General features: G+C 40.9%; 1 protein-coding gene across 1 annotated transcript in view; it reads right to left on the bottom strand.

The window, feature by feature from the left end:
- The window catches only part of PCSK5 (proprotein convertase subtilisin/kexin type 5), a 271,693-nt gene that overhangs the window by 42,568 nt on the left and 211,205 nt on the right, over positions 1 to 17,920 (bottom strand). The window contains exons 21-24 of the mRNA XM_063129354.1: positions 15,675 to 15,777; positions 10,819 to 10,955; positions 7,062 to 7,265; positions 3,313 to 3,381 (exon numbers count right to left, since the gene is read on the bottom strand). Coding sequence (XP_062985424.1) covers positions 3,313 to 3,381; positions 7,062 to 7,265; positions 10,819 to 10,955; positions 15,675 to 15,777 — 513 coding nt within the window. The remainder of the gene's footprint in view (positions 1 to 3,312; positions 3,382 to 7,061; positions 7,266 to 10,818; positions 10,956 to 15,674; positions 15,778 to 17,920) is intronic.

Raw genomic sequence — 17,920 nt, 5'->3', positions numbered from 1 at the left:
TGAATGCATTCTGCTGGCATGCCCTTCCCTCCTTCTAGTCCCATTACAAATAGCTCGGCATAATCAGACAATCTGTACTGGCTTTGTATAATGTATAGATCTATTGCTTGGAAGCAGGGACTTAAACATGGAATAGTGTACATCAAAAAGAGTTGAACCATTGGGCTGAAACCCTTGACCCTGCTGGCCTTTATTATGGAGGCCCTCCAACAACCCAAATTTTGTCTTTCAAAAGTTGGCAGCCTTGGAGATGTCTCTGTTTATCTACATTTGGACACACCTCTATCTCACATCGGTATTTTTCAATAAACCAACTATCTCTCTAATTTCAGCAGTTAAAAATTGAGATTTCTCTGGGTCATCCTGCTCTCATTTAATCCCAAGGTCATAGAGCCTTCCAGCAAACTCCCACCAGGCTTTCTGAGCACAACAGTAATAAAACTAGCCAAATTAACTGAATTTCAGCCTGTCTTTGATCATTTAATTATATAATATGACAAATTACTGAGAGGAGAATAAGAGACCAAAGGACAAGTAAAGGCTATGGTTGTCATCAATTTGATTTTGTAAATTTAGTCTGTTCATCTCTTTAGGTGGCATTTAGCTGATGACAGCCAATATTAACCCACAACTTATTATACAGAGGAGGTAAATGTCTTCCTCCTTATTAAAAGTTTCTGCCATTAATAAGCATTTAAAATGATGACATTCTACCCAGCATAAATACTGTATTTTACATGCGTTAGCAGTGGAAAGCCAGTGGACTTTTCTATCAAGGCTTGGTTTCAGAGGCTTTGGGATCATGTATTGATGGACAAGCTTACCCACCACATGAAGGCTCTGAAAAGTCATGCAAACCCAGAACATTTTACGCAACATGGTATCCATTTTTGTAGTATGTTCATCTTACATTCCAGCCCCCAGATCATTATAAAATTTCGCTAACCTACTAAAAAGATAACAATTTCAGCTTGAAGTGTTTGTAATTCTGCACTTTATACATCCTAGCTGAATTGGATTGCTTTTGATTGTTTTATAGGCTATATTTAGACCATGTTCATTGAACTGAAAAAAATGATATAAAGTTAAAGCTATGATTTCCCCTATAGTAGAAATTAAAAGTTTTCAAAACACAGTATAATTCTACTTAGGAGTAGGGATAAGTGGATCTCTCAAGTCCATTTCTGTGGACTTCCTCCTTTGCCCACCTCCAAGTCTGTTGCATGCTGGCTTCATGTGGATATATTTTTTTTAAACGAAAAAAATCGCTATGTATATTTGTGTGCATTTCTCAAACAGATGCATGCCTCCATTGACTAAAGCATGTGTGTGCACATTTTAGAAATGTACACAATGGGTCTTGTGCTTTTTTCAAAGGTGTGCATGTTGTTGAACACATTTTTCTTTTCTTTTGCAGGACTTATCTGAGGCCCGGTAAGGAAATGTAAGGAATTCCAAGTGCAAATTGTATCGCTTTATGCATTCAGGTTCTGGGAGGTGAGGACTGGATATATCAGAGGTGGGCAACATGCAGCCCACAGGCTCTATATGGTCCCTGCCTCCTTGCCGTGACTCCCCTACCACTGACCCTTGAAACTGGTCAAAAACTGTGTTTTTTTTAAAAATTGTGACCATAGAGGCTATAGTGTGCCAAAAGGGTCACCGTAGCCACAGGGCTGGCCCTATGATAAATAGCGCCCTGAGTGAGGAATGCCTTTGGGAGCCCCCTGGTCACTTTTGCAGGCCACCCAGAGGATTTATGGGGCATGCTCCAGTTGAGAGGTCCATTGAGAACGATATTGCTCAAAACCTTGCTCTCTCAGCCCCTGTGCTACAGTTTGCAGAGGACAAAGGTCGAAAAGCCACATTCTGAGCAGTGGCAGCGCACTATGGAACACAGCAGAGCTACCACAAGTTTTACTTATAATGTTTTGTTTTGTAGCAGTTCCTATCTTTTGGTAAACATTCTTTATTTTAGAATATCCATTAATTTTTATCTTTAAAAATAATAAAGAAAAATTATGAATAAAAAGCTGACTTCTTACAGCTTAAAGCTTTCTTTTATTTTTATTTATAGTGTTATTATTTACAGCTTATAGTGTTTACAGCATTTGAAGTACTAAGTGCTCTTAACATTGCCTCAGAATAAGGCTGTGTTCCACTGATTCTTGCCTAGAGCAAATGACAGCAAAGTAAAACTTAAAAAGAAAAGAAAAACACTTTGAAGCTAATTGAAGGAAGATCTCTCTTGTAGTTAGGGTGACCATATGAAAAGGACAGGGATCCTGCATCTTTAACAGTTGCATAGAAAAGGGAATTTCAGCAGGTGTCATTTGAATGCATGCAGCACTGGGTGAAATTCATTCTTCATCACAAAAGTTAAAGCTGCAGGGGCCCTGCCCTCTTTTGTACCTGGTCACTCTAGCTATACTCCTGTAGCTTTAACTGTTGTGATGAATCTGCTATCCTATACATACTTACCTGGCAGTAAGTCTTGTTGAAATTCATGGGACTTACTTCTCAGGAGATGTGACAGCACAGCATTGTAAGAAGTGGAGGAACCTTAAACTCTTAGGTTCTGGAGTGGTATACAAAGTTTCACTCACGGGAAAGGTTCGCTCAAGGTTCATTCAAAAGAGTGAAATCTTTTGATTTTTAGAATCCATTTTATTGCGCTACACTAGATCACCACTGGACATGTGAATGGACTCCATCTAAAAGCATTATATATGACATAAGGTAAGGTGATATGACCATTCTGTCTATGGTATCCAACCTGTGATGACCAGCCCACACATGCAAGTTCTCACTTGAAATTGCAGTCATGAAGTAGTGGGTAAACCAGCCTTCAGGATGTGAAGAAAAGGAAAGTAGAGTGCCAGTCCAAACAGCCAACTATTTTGGATAATGACTTTGAGGTTGTCCACTCATTTTACTCAAAATAATTTGTTAAAAATTGAAGAACTAGTAGACAAGAGAAATCCAGGGACTCTTTGGTCACCTCATCAATCATCAAGTGTGCTACCACAAGTAATCCTTCAGATCTGAAATGAACTGGGAAAAGAAATAACTGTGACTTTCTTCATGACGAAGCGATATTATTGTTCATCAGGACTAATATTAATTTATTGCATGGACTAAGCATACATTGAGGGATTTATTAACTAAGCAGATTCTAGCCTTACTAGCTCTGCCAAACTTATTGCTGAACTCCAAGGATCTCCAGGAGCAGATGCTGAGAGATAGAAGGCATTTCTATATGAAAGAACAAAACAAAAGAAGGGAAGTATGAACCGTAAAGCTAAAACATACCCAAGCTGCAGGACAGGCATCCATCTCCACAAGGAATACAGGCATCCGAGTCAAGATCTTCTACTTCACCTGCACATTGGATAGTCCAAGTCATAATTTAATTATTCCCAAAGAAACAGGCCATATATATATGGGTTTTATTTTTGGGTGGAATGCTGGAAAACATCCATGCATCATTTCTTTGCACCTGTTATAAACTTGTAACATGGGCCTGCCCCTTCCCCCCCACCCCCTATTGTTACAAGTTTGCACCAGATGCAGAGAAACATGATCCCTTAACTGTTTTGAAAACTTGGAGGATTGATCAGTGTCCTTTAAAGAATTCCCTTTGTTTCAGCTTCTTACATTTCTGGCTTTGTAATTTGTATTTATAAGTAGCTGTGTCAACATGGCATGGATGTACAGTATATAAATTATAGTGGTAAATGACCTGCAGGTACTGCTCCCTGACTTTGGATTGTAAACCCCACCCCCACCCCTCTCTCTGGCCCTTTCTACACCATCCATTTTTCCAGGGATCATCCCTGGATCATCTCTGTGTGTCCAAGGGGATCCCGGGAGCAGGGAGAGATAATCCCTTCATTTCCCCACCATAACTGAGACCTCCTGGTTTTACCTAGAGGACAATCCTGAGGACTGTGAGCAGTGTGGGCACCCGTTCTGGCTTCTACCCTCCACCCCGTGAGTAGTGGGGGTCATCAGAGGGAAGGAAACAGGATGGGGGGAGTCTAGGGCCATTGGGGTTGGGGTTGGGAGCGAGGTTGGGGCTTTTTCATTTGTTTTTTTTACCCTAATTTTTACTGGAGCACAAGTGCGCTTCAGCTCTTCCTCTTTTTTTTTAAAGTAATGGCCAACACGATGGGCGCAACGCCCGGGATGTTGTGCGGCCCATGTGGACTGAGGGTGATGATCCCAGAAGCCGGTAAGTTCTGGGATCACCCCCTCTTCCTCCCTCTACACCCATAGGTTTAGAAAGAGTCTCTCTGTCTCTGCTCTGTAAATGAGCTCCATACATGAAGAAATGTTCCCATTGTTGTACATCCATGCTTGTCTGAAGAGGAGAAGTCTATGTGTATAGAGCACTGCAGGAATAGCCTTCCACATGATGTGGATCCCTGATCACATAGAATTTCAGATTGTAAGAAAGTCTATGCACATCAGTTTCCTTTCTTAAGGGATCATGAAGCCTTATTCACCATGGTTAAAGTTGTGGTCTAAGGTGTCTTCTGAACAGGGCCATTGTCAGGTATGGAGGCCCATCTATGTGTGAAGACTTTTCCTGTGAATAACATGTGATGTGGGGTTCTCCCTCTCTCTATTATAGAGGAAGGATTTGGTCATCTGCTCAGAATGTTGCTTCTTCTGTATAGTACTGCTTCTAATAGGCTCCAGCAAATCTTACATGATCTGGGCATAGGTCTGTATTCACATTTTCAAGTATAATCTACAATGTACTTGTGGTTGTGGTGGTAACAGGCTAGCAACCTAGACTGTGTCACCTTGTATTCTCATGCTCCAGTGAAGTATACCCATTCATTCTCCCTCCAATGCTTGTGTCCTGATTCTGGAACTAGTTTAGTTGTTTTGTGAAAATAAGGCCTCCATATATTAATGTCGCTGCTGCTGTCATCATCAGCACCACCACTATAACTATTCCTACTAAAATTTTATTTTGTGCCAACATTGTGCCTGGTGCTGTCTAGAACACAAATGTGCTGGGTTGCCTGGCTAGAGAGCGTATTATATTAGATAAGCAAGTTTCAAATTCAAGGGGGGGGGGAACTGATTTCATGGCCAAAAGCTTCTTTGTAAATTTGTAATAAAACCTTCTGTTCAGGGCTTGCAATATATGACATGCTTTAAAGGGAAATTGAGAGAGCAGATTTGTCTCTCCCCAGTTTCATTGTCATTTTGCAATGGCCAAAACAGTTTATTTATATTTTTGGCACTAAGCATTAGTAACTGATTTTACCGCATCTTATGGAAATAAGCAAAACTAATGGTTTTGCTCTCCACTGGAGGTCAGATTTTAAAACATGCTGTGGAGGTCGAGTATAAATGCCTGCATTCTACAGGCTTTAGGGATATGACTTCCTGTCAGAGGTCTTGAACAAGCATAGGGATGCTGAACAGCAATGCAAGGAGATTATAAATATTGATGTGTTTGGATTGTGTTAAATCAGTCTCCATTTTTAAATTCAGATCCAATTTCACTGCAAACACTGTATCCTCAAAAGCAATTGAGTCTGCAATCATATTCCCATTTCCCTGGGAGCAAGCCCCATTAAACTCAACGGGACTTACTTCTGAGTAGACATTTATAGGATTGCCATGTTAAATTTCACCCAGCAGTGTCAACTATTTTACAGGTAGATAAAGTTAAGCTTTTGCATGTTTTACTTCCACCAACTTTTTTTTTGGCCAATTATTTGTAAATAAATATATCCACAGTTTAATAAGAGCACAGAGACTAGAGTGGAGGAAACAGAGAAGCTGGACTGCATTCAGAAAAACAGGATGTTTGGGAAACTGGGGCTTGAATTAAAAAAAAAATCATGCTGCATAATTACATTTTCAACAGGATCATATGCAAACAAAGCAAGGCAGAACCATTTTGCGGGGCAAATACTTGTTAATGTTTTTTTAAACATAGGTTTGCCTCTTTTTATGATTCTGCTAGGGCAAGGGTATGTAATCCTGGCATGCTAATGTTTTTCTCCCAGTGTCATGTCTAGCCCTGCTCCCCCAGTTTTGGAAGAAGGTGTTCCAGGTAATCAATCAGAATCAGACTCTGAAGTAAAGGAGTCAGCACCAGACACAGGTCAGCCTGTACCAGTGGGGGAGAAAGCTCTCACGCTTTCTTCTCCAGCTGGTCGTGATCTCTCTCCAGAACTTATCTCGTCAAGGGAAAATCATACAGAGGCAGTGGGAAGCAAACATTCTTCCAAAAGAGAGGGCACCGACAGGCTAACTGACCCTAGGGTGCGCCACAGGCTAAAACGCACGAAGTGGAAAGAAGGTGAGAGAAAGTTGGCCCGGCTCGCATCACGTCTGAAGCCACGTTAGCCTCTCTGAAGTTAAGGCATTTTGGGAAAAGGCTTTCCGTTCTCCTTAAAATGACAATTGTCTCGCTTAGTTTGCATAGTTTTGCCTAGGGTGAAGTTTCCAAGAGATTAGACCCTCTTCAGCTGGGAAGAGATGTTCATTGCTTAAATAAAGCTTTGTGGATTACTTAGCAGGCCTCGTTTTTTGTCTCCTAAGAAGGCAGGAGGTTTTTTATGAAACACGACACCCAGACTCTGCAATACTGCTCCATCCTGCCACCATATGGCAGCTCAATTATGGCCCTGTGGATCTGGGTGAAAATGGGGGACAACCTTTCCTTGAGGGAAAACTTTGGCAATCTGGACCAACTGGTTTGCCTCAAATTGCCTAACCCTGGATTAAGTGCTCCATGTGTTTCACCCTAGTGCTTGTGTAGATGTACAGATAAATCTGTCTTAAGGCTGCAGTCCTATACCCGGTTACATGGGTATACTCAATTGGACTTACTTCTGAGTAGATATGGACTGGCTCGTGCTGTTAGTCACTTGCAATTAGTTACAGAGGGGGAAAAGAGGGATTCTGTATTGGGAATTGGCAGCCTGCTTTTTTATTGTTGTAAGTGTGCTTTGATTCACTGAAGTCAAGAATAACTTACTGAACATTTTGCCATGAGTGTGTGGAAATTTTGTTGTCAGAAGCTTTACCTTTTCTACAATTGTGCTTTTGGCAGCTCTGATCAGCCACGTAGTACCCTTGGAAGCATCTCTCACACCTGGCTTGATCAAGGCACACTTCACAGTGTGCGAAACAGGGCATGCAAGTATTGTTGTCCTCTGAAGGGTAGTGGCCCAGAGGGCAACTCTCAACGCACTCTCCCAGGTATAGGAAAAACATGTTGCCTTTTTTATCTGTAAGACAGAAAGCAAGATTAAACAAAACAAAACTTCTGTTAGGAAAATGGGTAAAGGCGCAGGACCCATACCGGCTTACAGAAGAACTGAACCCTAAGCATTGCGTGTGGCTGAAAGAAGAGCTCCCAAACACTGTTCCACATGAAAGCCGCAATCTAAATGCATTTACTATAGCAGGGATGCACAACCTTTTTGGCCCCATAGGCTTTATCTAGTGTTGGCTGGGCAGCTGGGGGACTGCACTTGTGCGTGTATACACACACACACACACACACACACACGCACACGCACGCACGCACACGCACTCCCTCCCTCCCACAGACACAGACACACCTCCCCTCCCTGCATACTGAGATCTAGGGATCATTGTGCAGATACATAAAACACACAGTGATTGCTCCCACGGTTGGTGTGTCTCTGCTACTACTAGCAATAAGAAAACCATGATCCCTGATGCCAGGAAATCGCACTACCTCCCCCCCGCCCACTGCAGTCCAGCCTAATCAGCTGGGTTGTGGATAAACATGGATTGGGTCCTGCCAGCTTCGGAGGCAACACAGGGAGTTGCCAAGGGTTGCATGCAGCCCCAGTACTATTGAACTCAGTGGGAATTACTGCTGTGTAAACAAGTGTAGAATTGTGCTATACATAACTTAATAGATAGGATGGGGCCATGTTCAACTTGTGGGCAACCCCACCAAAACAATAAAAATCAATGCAGACAGTATTTCTTTTTAGTTCTCAAATGGCTGCTGCAATCTAAGGCTATGGTGCTCACATCCATGAAGTGGTTGAGGACAGGAGTGTAAATGGGATTCTTCCTGGCTCTATGGTTTCTTTTCAAGCACTGAGGGGACAGTTTTGCTTTGTAGACACCATCAGAATATGGTGAATGGATGAGGCTGGCCCAACTTCAGGGGTCAGGGTCAGGCTGTTGATTGACCAGCCGCTTATTGTCGAATCACTGTTCACCCAAGTCTGGGAACCTGAGGCCTCCAGCCTCAGTCACTTGCCCCAAAGGCTGTGTCAATGGAGGTGTATGACTGAAGGGGAGAGAAAGAGAGCTCACCTGTGTGGCCTAACTGGTTTGAGCAGGAAGGAAATTACTTGGGCAAATCTGGGGCTCAGTCACTTAGAAAGTTGTTTGAGGAGATCTGAGTAACAAGTTAACTTGGGGATGACAAATGAAGGGAAATTGATTTGGAGTAGAATCTGTGTGGAAATTAACTGATTTTTCCTTTGTGAAATGGCTGTTAATGGTGCAGCAGCACCAAATGTGTGTGTGTGGGGCCCCCCGAATAAGGAATATTTTGGAGAGCATCTTAATTGTATCCATGACAGGAAAGAGTTCTTTACCCACTATGAAGCACTTGCTAGTAGCTAGAGAATTGATTGGGCACCTGACATAAGGCATACATCACAGGTGTTTGCTCTCAGGGTCAAGGCAGGCATGGTTGGGCACCAGTCAAGGCCCCATACCCTAGCAGGGGCCCACTGAGATGAGCACCTTGGAGTTGCCCCTCCTCTTCACCATTGCAATCTGCTTGTTCACCTGCCTTTCCCTCTGGCCTAAAGAACAGTGGTGGTGAGAAGGAGGAGCAATAGATGCCCCTACCTATCTACCTATGCCTACATACTCACTGGCTCTCTGCCTGTCAAGAAAGCAAGTGATGAGAAAGAGGATGAGGAGCAGCTTGTGAAAATTTCAGTGAGAAGGTGGACTCGCAGAGAGCCCACACACACACACACTTAAGGTGTCCTTTCCAATTATTACCAAAAGCCTGGAGCCAGCAGTCTTTGCTCTGCTCTGATTATTCCTTGAGAGTATAGAAGATCCAGTGCACATACAGAGATTTGTGGACTGCGTTGGCTTCCCTGTTAATTTCAATGGAGGAGACAGCTCTACGTGCACAAAGTGGTCTGTGTATGCAGGAGATGCAGATCTCCTTAGACATCTGGGAAGCCAATTAACTGGAGCTTATATGGCTCAGCCACCAAAGAGCAGAAGAACTAATCAAGATCTGAGGCCACTGCTACCCTTCTCTTACATTTACATATCTGCTTAGAAGGAAATGGTTTCCCATTAACAATAACTGAGTCATTTTCTCTTAGTAACTCATTCCAAAGTCCATTATTTTCTCAGAAAGCTTGAAGTGAGTAATTAACTTAATGGAGGGGAATCGTAAGGACATGCATTAAAAGAGAAAGAGAAGTTTCTTGAAGGCACTGCTACAAGAAACCCAGGATATAAAGCCTTGTTCTCTGTGCACTGTCTGGCTATATCATCTTGTTCAGAACTCCTGTTGAGCTAGTTGAATTTAGGACAATTTGAGCTGGCCAGTTCATGTGGGTTAGACATGATAATTAGATGCATCCATAAGTATATAGAATTACATCTACCCCTCCAGGCTTGTCTTCTGGCTGGCAGTTTTTAAGTAAGCATTTTTAAAAAAGCAAATATCATAGTGAATAATATAGTGTCAAGACGGTGGCATTGAAGGAAAGATCATGGAATGTTTTGCTGTTTTTATTATTCATTGTTTAACCTAAAATTGTGAATGTAATGGAACTTGGTTTAGAGATTTCCAAGTCAATTCAGGAAGCAATCTTGAGTTCAGCCACCTTGTTTTCTTCCTAGCTGAAAACAAGTTTGGCCAGAAGAGTGGCTACCATTGAGAAAAGCACAACTGGGTGAATAGCCAGGACCTCATTCCCCCTTTGCCTAACTTCTTCTGGAGGACTGGAAAAAACCCAGTAGCTCTGTCCCCTCACTGGTACTGACTAGGGATGGGTGAATCTCTCAATTTCACTTTCTTATTTTCATTCAATTTTTCATTCAATTTTTTTGGTAAATCCTTATACAAAATGAACTGCAGCTACATTCTCACCCATCTGCACCCACCAACTTCAATAGGGACAGGACCATGTTCTATCTGCTTGCCATATAGCTGTTAAAAATGAGGAGCCTTTCAGACTGAAGAGGTGCCAACCCTAATTCAGCACTAATACAGCTGAATACACAGAGATTCAAATACAGATTTTTCATAGCTGAGGACTGGCCTGGATAGACGAATCTGGCAGTTACTGCTTCTTCCACATTTACGTTGTTGTTGTTGTTTTAAAAAACAAACAAACTGAAATCAACCTCCTCCTGTAGAATATAACATTTTGGTAACCCCTTATCAAAACTGAACTGAATTGAAATTCTTACTCTACTCTTGACCAACGGCAAAAAGACCTTCCAGAGTTGTTGCTGTCATTGGCCAAGACTCTGGAATGGTGGGAGAGTGAACGAGCGAGCTTATTATTCTCTCAACCCATTGGCTAATTCATAAACATTTTGTAGGTATAGATACTTAGAATTCAGTATTGTACTGGGATATTGGGAGAATGGAACCAAGAAAACCTCAGTTGTAAAAAAAGAAATGCAATATAAAATAAAATTGAATTCCTACTTTTGCAACAAATTCATGACATTTCCTGCTCTATCCACTTTGTGCTTTGAGGTAAAATTACGAGAAGGGAAATGGTAAAAGGAGTACGGGCTTACCTTTGCCACAAGCGGTGCATTCGTTAGATTCATTTCCACTGCATTCCATACAGGTCTGATGGCATGGATGACACTGATTTCTAAATTCAAATGTCCCTTTAGGGCACTGAATAACACAGAGTCCATCATCCAAAAATCTATTACAAAAGAAAAGGGGGAAGTATAACACTAGAATCAAGTAACAGAGGAATAGCTTCCTTTTTGAAAACAAGTTCAAACAAACTCTGAGAGCTGCTTCCATAGTCAGTTATATTCCTTATATACTTTGCACTTTGTTCTCCTTTCTACGTGGACTGTGTTTATAACACAGTTAAAGAATATGGCTCATTAAGCTTTGAACTTCCACGTTATCTTGCCACCTGGAGCGGGATTTTCACAAGCGTCATTGATCCCATGCCTACCTGTCTCTCTGCCTCAACCACTGAAGTGTTCCAAGATCCTACTAAAAATGGGTGATGGACTGAAACCGCACCAGCCCTTTTGTAGCATCTTCATTACTCTGCAAAAGTGGCAGTTGCTTTTCTGCCTCTTTCACAGGTATTTTGAGAATTTCTCGTTGTGCAGGGCTTCAGTGCCTGAATTACCAGAAGAAAGTGGAGTAAGAGTGTGAAAGCTAGTTGTAGTTGTAGTTCTGCTTCTGCTTGTTGTTAAAAGGACTGTAAACAACAACAAAACCCAACCATAAATGCCTCACTCAGCTTTCAGGATCTCAGCAAGCAGCAGCACTGGAAAGCCCCAAGGGAGGAGATCGTGATAATAATAATAATAAGTCCTCTAGGAGGTTTTCCAGGAAGCACAAGCAGCTGGGGAGGCTGCAAACCACAGAACAAGACAAAAGTTATAAAATAAGGAGTGCCCCCCCAGTATAGTGATGTAGGCATTGAAGCCCTGCGCACTGAGAAATTTCTCTGACATTCTCTCCCGTTCCTACAATTTTTGGATACAATTTCTTTTCGCCACTCTCTCCAACCAATGCTTGAAAATAAATGGGTAGACCAATTTGGCACAGTGCTACTAAAATAAGTGAAGAATCAATTTTTCACAGAACTTACCTGTAAAAAAACCCTATGCTTTTGCTGCAAGATTCTTTGGCAATTCACTACAACCTTGAGAAATTTGAGCGCTTACTTTTTAAAATAATGAATCAACAATGGGTACTTTTTACGATGGCTTTTTGGTGGCGGGCAGCTGAATAGTAAATCAATTTCTGCAGAAATCTGTTTAAATTGTCAGGAGGATGCAAGTGAACGATTGAGTTCAGACAACACAATAAGCAATGGGGGTTTAAATGGTTATTTAACCCACTGTGGGTTATCATGTTGTGTGGTGGGAGGTTTTTTTTAACCAATGGTTGGTTATTTGGCCAAGATAAACAGCACAAATAACTAATGCTGTGCAGAGTTGGCTATTTGAACCACTGTTTGTTATCATGTTGTGTGGAGGGCACCATTGATTATTTCCTCGGCCACCGTTGGTTATTTCATCAGCAACAGAGTCACAAGGCAAGAGCGGTCAAAGCAGTGACTGCTGCTCTAGTCCAGCTGGCAGGATATATTTTAGGCAGCAATGGCTGATGGGATACTAGTGGGAGGACTGAAGAGGGGAGAGAAGGTAGGGGATGAGTGAGTCAACTCAGTGTGGACTAATAGTCAGCTCAATGGTGATCCTAATTCATACCACGGTTGATTATTATCACATTTTGTGTGGGGAGTGCCCACTAGATAAGCAACTGTCGAGTTGATTATTACCCCATTGTTGACTATCGTGTTGTCCGAATGCAGCCAATGTGTCATCCAAGTGTTTGGCCCCTATTTCGATTTTCTTGTGTTTAATCATTTCACTCAACATTAAGGTGGGAAAAGGAGGAAATACATTACATTATAAATATAATGTGATTTTTGTATTCCAGATGAACTGATTTAAAGATGAGCTGATGCATTTTGACCAGTGATGGATATACACATACGTGTGGTTTTTCTATGCCATGATCTTGTAAAATACCTAAAGGCAGGGACCAGAGCTCCATTACGGCAATGCTAATTTATTATATTTCCTGGGTCCTTTCCAGGTCTTTGGAGTATCCCATATAAGCCAGCTCTTTACTTGCTCCTTTCAAGCTTCGGATGAGAGTTGCATGTTTTACTCTTGACATGATTCATAAAAGAAATACTGTTCTACTTAGATCCATAATTCTGATGCTGAACTTGGTTTCAACTATCTGATACTTGATTATGTTAGGCTATAGGAATGGATGAATCTGACAATTTGGGGTTTTCTCAGTTTCTGTTTTTTTCCAATCTTAAGTTTAGTTCATAACAAATTTTGAAATTTTGTTTCAAAGTTTGCACGAAGATTTCCATGTATTTTTGTTTGCATTTCTTCTAAAAGATACATTTTTATTTGCAGTTCTGTCTGATATAAATGTTTGTAACCAATGTTTCTTAATACATTTCGATATCATTTTCATGAATATATTCATTTATGTATGCACTTTCCACTGATGCACTTTCCATTTTTAACTGGAGAATTCTGTTGCAAAATTCAGAGAAGTGCAAAATTCAAAGGATAATTGATAATTAATTCATCCCTGTATATTCTAACTGTTTTTTCTAGGATACACTGGAAACACATGACATAGACTACACCTGTCCTAAGGGCCCCGATTTTAAGTTTTGTTATGGGAGTAAGTAGCTTATTAAAAAAAACAAAGCTGGGTTGTTGTTTTTTAAAGAAATGCTCCTTGTCAAATGATCACAAGCTTTCCCCATGACTTGAAACAGCAGACTAGACTGCCTGCTTATGATAGGTCTACTTTTGAGGAGGTAATTCTGCTGTCCATTTCAAGTAGCAAACTGAAGTGTAAAGCTGCCCATTTGCCCTACTTTACAGAGGACATCCTCTTTTTGAAGAGCGAAGAGAACAGTCCTCTATTTGAAGGTGTCCTCTTTTTGATGGGATGTCCAGTTGAAGTCCAGATTAAAGATAAAGAACTATAAGAAGGGCTATTATGGACCTTAAAGTTGCCCATCAACAATTGGCATCTAGATAGCAGATTGAGCTGGCATACAGTTCACCTGGCCTTAGTCTTCCCACTATGATGATGCACAAGTGGCCACCCTAAGTGTTTAATCGTGAAACGTTTGACTTATAAGCAGGTGTTTTAGCCTGCTATTTCAAGTGACAGGCTGGAGTAACTAATCATGATTAATTCTACTTGGAAAGAGATTCCCTAGCTGAGTAGTCTTCAACCAGTGGGTTGTGACCCAAAAGTGGGTCATGAGATCAATTCAGATGGGTTGTAGCAAATCAGTTACCCCCACGATAGGCATGGAGAAATGTTGGGCACGTGTCCCATATTGCAGGTTGGGAGTCCTAGGTGGGTCTCGGAGCTGGTCCAGTTGAAGACCAGTGCCCTAGCCTATTAATTGTACTTTGCTGTGCCTCTTGCTTTTTGTTGTCCCTGAAAGTGTGCATGTGTGCATTGTAAATATAAAATTGAGACAAGTTAGAGATATTGAGTAGAGTCTGGATGCTTCCCCCACCCCAAAAATACAAATTGAGCTAGAAGAACTATATTTTTATGTAATGGTAGTCACTGGTTAACAAATGGTGGGCTGACTTACAAATATTGTGATGGAAATTAGGATATCCTGAGTTGTTGTAGTGTTGTCTAGAGTGCCTCCATTAATTAAACATAAGGGACAGAATCCAATGGGGGTGCTTACACCCACAGATTTTCTTATGCCCCCAATCCTGTTGAACAAGCAAGTACCCCACCATTGCTTGTGCAATGGTGATTTAGCCGAAATGAGGAGAAATACATGAGAGAGAGAGAAGATCTATATAATCAATATGCCAGAGAAGAAGATATTTTTCTTCTTTAAACTGAGAGTGGCTACATGTGAAATAAAATAAAATTTTAAAAGAGGAAATGGAGGGGTGGAAGTAAAAAACAACAATAAGAGATAACAGCTTTGCAACTATTATTTTAAAAAGAGAGGAATATCTTGATAGCAGATTTAACACAACAGAAGAAGATGTTGCTTTATGTAGATTTCTCGTAAAGGAATTTTTCACAAACCCAGAAGACTTCTTTCATACTTTGTAGAATAAAAAGAGAATCTTATGGTAAGAAGTCATTTCTGCATTCTGTCAGCCTGCATTATCTAAGTGCCGTTCATTACTTGCTTTGTCCCAGCCATTTAAAGGCCATAAAGAACCAGAGGATCTGAGATATTCTGAGATGGAAGAGGGTCTGTTTCCAATAAACTAAAAAATGGCATGCTTCCGAACACTTTCTTCTCATTATTATTATCCTTTTGTCTTATTCCTATATGAAATAGAATTGGTTATATTTCCATTTCTTTTGCTTCTCATCATTTCTTGTTAGATTTTCTAGAACTCTTAAAGCAAAGAATATGTATTAGCCACAGAGGATAAGGAGAAAGGGAAATATAGCTATAGGTCGAATGAGAAAGGGGTAAGAACTCAGGTGTAGTTTTAACTGTAGGTAACGTACAAAGTTAGGGTGATTAAACTTGTATGCAAATAGCCTGAACATTACAATGAAAAATACTCAGATCAATCACACGAAGGGAGCCAAAATAAAATCGCCTTGGGCTATGTGTCTCCCTAGAAAATTCCCATAATTTTGGAAACAACCAAATTCTGAATGCTTCAATCCAACTAATGACTAAATAGGCATTTTGTTAGAATGTAGACTGACTGGATCATTACAGACTTTGATAAATAGTAAAGCGATAATGTAATTGCTTTAACACATATTCAGTGGTACTTGTACTTCATGTTGCAAGCTCTAGGGGGAAAGATACAACTAATTAATAACAATTACTTACCTTGTGAATGCACAGCCTATGCAGTCCTTTGCGGTAGGTCCTGTGCACTTAGAACAGGAAGGATCACAGAACTGACAGTGACCAAGAGGATCAATATATTCTCCTGGCAAATAAGAACTTATTTATTACATAATTTCTTTTATATGTTACAGACACAGTCTTTTATAAAGCAAGGCATTATACTACCAAATGCCTTGCAAACATTTGGCCAATTCTCACACACTGAAAATAATTGCAGTTAAATCACAAATATTCTAAATTCACATCAGCAGCTGATTTCCTTAGGAAGTTGGTTTATTTGAGCACTAGCATGAGCAAATTTTACCATGTTATATTTCTTTGTATTAGCAGTGCCCATTGAATGCACGGAAGCCCCTTGAGGGCTATAAAATGATGACGACAACAACAACATTATATGAGAATACTGTAGTGTAAGACTTATTACTCAAGATCTACCAGACTGATTTTTCTCATTTATATTTTAAACTGAAACTTGAGCAGTATAGATATGCAGAAAATTTTGAAAGTTCAAAAAAGCTCAAACTTTTGACTTTAATAGCAATTAATTTCCTCTGCATCAAACAGCCAGGGCAGCCCCTCTGCCAGCTGGATGAACGGACAGTGCTGTTTGGGTACTCTGTGGCCACAGCTAGACCTAAGGTTTATCCTGGGATCATCCCTGCCTGAGCACTGGATCCCCTGTGTATCACCTAGATGAACAGGTTTGATCCCTGGACGATCCAGGGATAAACCTTAGGTCTAGCTATGGGCTGTGTGGCATGAAGGTGAGCTCCAGATGCAATTGCACGGTTAGGCTGTTGCCACCGGCAGGGAGATAGAAGGGGAAGGAAGAGGCCAATCAGGGTGCATGAGAGAGAGAGGGCGGGGCCACACCACATGCACATTTCAGAAGGGAGACTCACTATGCATGAGCCACATTTGTATTATTCATGAGCCAACCATGGTGAGGGACTGAAAGGCAAAAAAGTAGGGAAGGAGCAGGACTACTAGTGCCCATGATGACATGGGCTTTAAAATAATGATGATGATGATAATGATGAATTCCATCATTGTTATAATTTGAGGTATCAGGTTGAACTTGATTTCACGAGTAATGTGAAATGGAGTGGGTGGCATTCACAGGGGGAGGTTGACTATGCTGTATATAGTGCTCTAGATACTGCGCCCTACAATACAGCCCATACGTTTCCGTTACATAGAGAATCCTCAAAAATAGTTCCAAAACACAAGGTACAGGGCTGGCCTTACCGTTAGGAAGAGAGAGGCAGCCATCTCAGGAAGCTGATTTATGAATTACAAAAAAGCAGCAAATTGTTATGTATTGTAAGGGCAGCAAATGTATTATTATTGTTGTATTTTTACTCTCAGGGAGAGTAAACTCATTATATTGCAAATGTGAGCAGACCATTAATGCAAACTGACAAACAAGACAAAAACAAAGCATGATGTGGCAGACAGGAAACGGCTACTAAATTGAAAGAGAAAGGGCCAAAAAATTATGTGTCTTTTTATTTAGTTATTTATTTAATGCCAGATTGCACAGAAGGTGAGAGATATCAGGAGTAAACAGGCAGAGGGGGAGAGAGATGGCATGTATGTGGTGGCAATATGCTATTCTTGTCGGCAAAACAGGGGCATCTATTGCATAGAAGAACATCAAGCATACAGGTTTCAATAGCTGACTAGGGAGATTAAACATAGTTTGTATATAGAAGGATCTGGAAATGGAGATCTACACAGATGTTATTTTGATTTGTATACAAAAGGATCAGAATATATTTTGGACATAATTTGTCCTGCTCAGCATAAATAAGAATGGTAGATAGCTAAACCTCTCAGAGATAGAGAAATGACATGTCTCTGGAGGAATTCTGCACACAAAGCTGGCTCCAGACTCACTTGGAATTCTCTATAACAAATGAACTGTTTTGCACTGGGGGATTTGCAAACATACACTGATTCCAGGAATCATTAGCACATTTGTGTCTGGCAGGGAGTGAAAATATAGAGCTTTTCCACCTTGCTTTTTGTCTGCAAGCAATATTTTTATTCTATTTTGTTTCCTCATGCTGTGCACATGGTGACAGACAAAACATTAATGAAGAAATGAACATATTTATCCCATTTCTATCTGGTGCAGTAGACAATTGTGACAGAGGAAGTAGCATCCCCCCACCCCCTCAAGCCCAGGATAAATCTCAGGAGAGGATAGGAGTCAGGCAACA

The sequence above is a fragment of the Elgaria multicarinata genome, chromosome 6 (genome assembly GCF_023053635.1).
Source record: "Elgaria multicarinata webbii isolate HBS135686 ecotype San Diego chromosome 6, rElgMul1.1.pri, whole genome shotgun sequence".
In the NCBI taxonomy this organism is placed as follows: Eukaryota; Metazoa; Chordata; class Lepidosauria; order Squamata; family Anguidae; genus Elgaria; species Elgaria multicarinata.
This window is presented reverse-complemented; position numbering and strand designations above follow the sequence as displayed.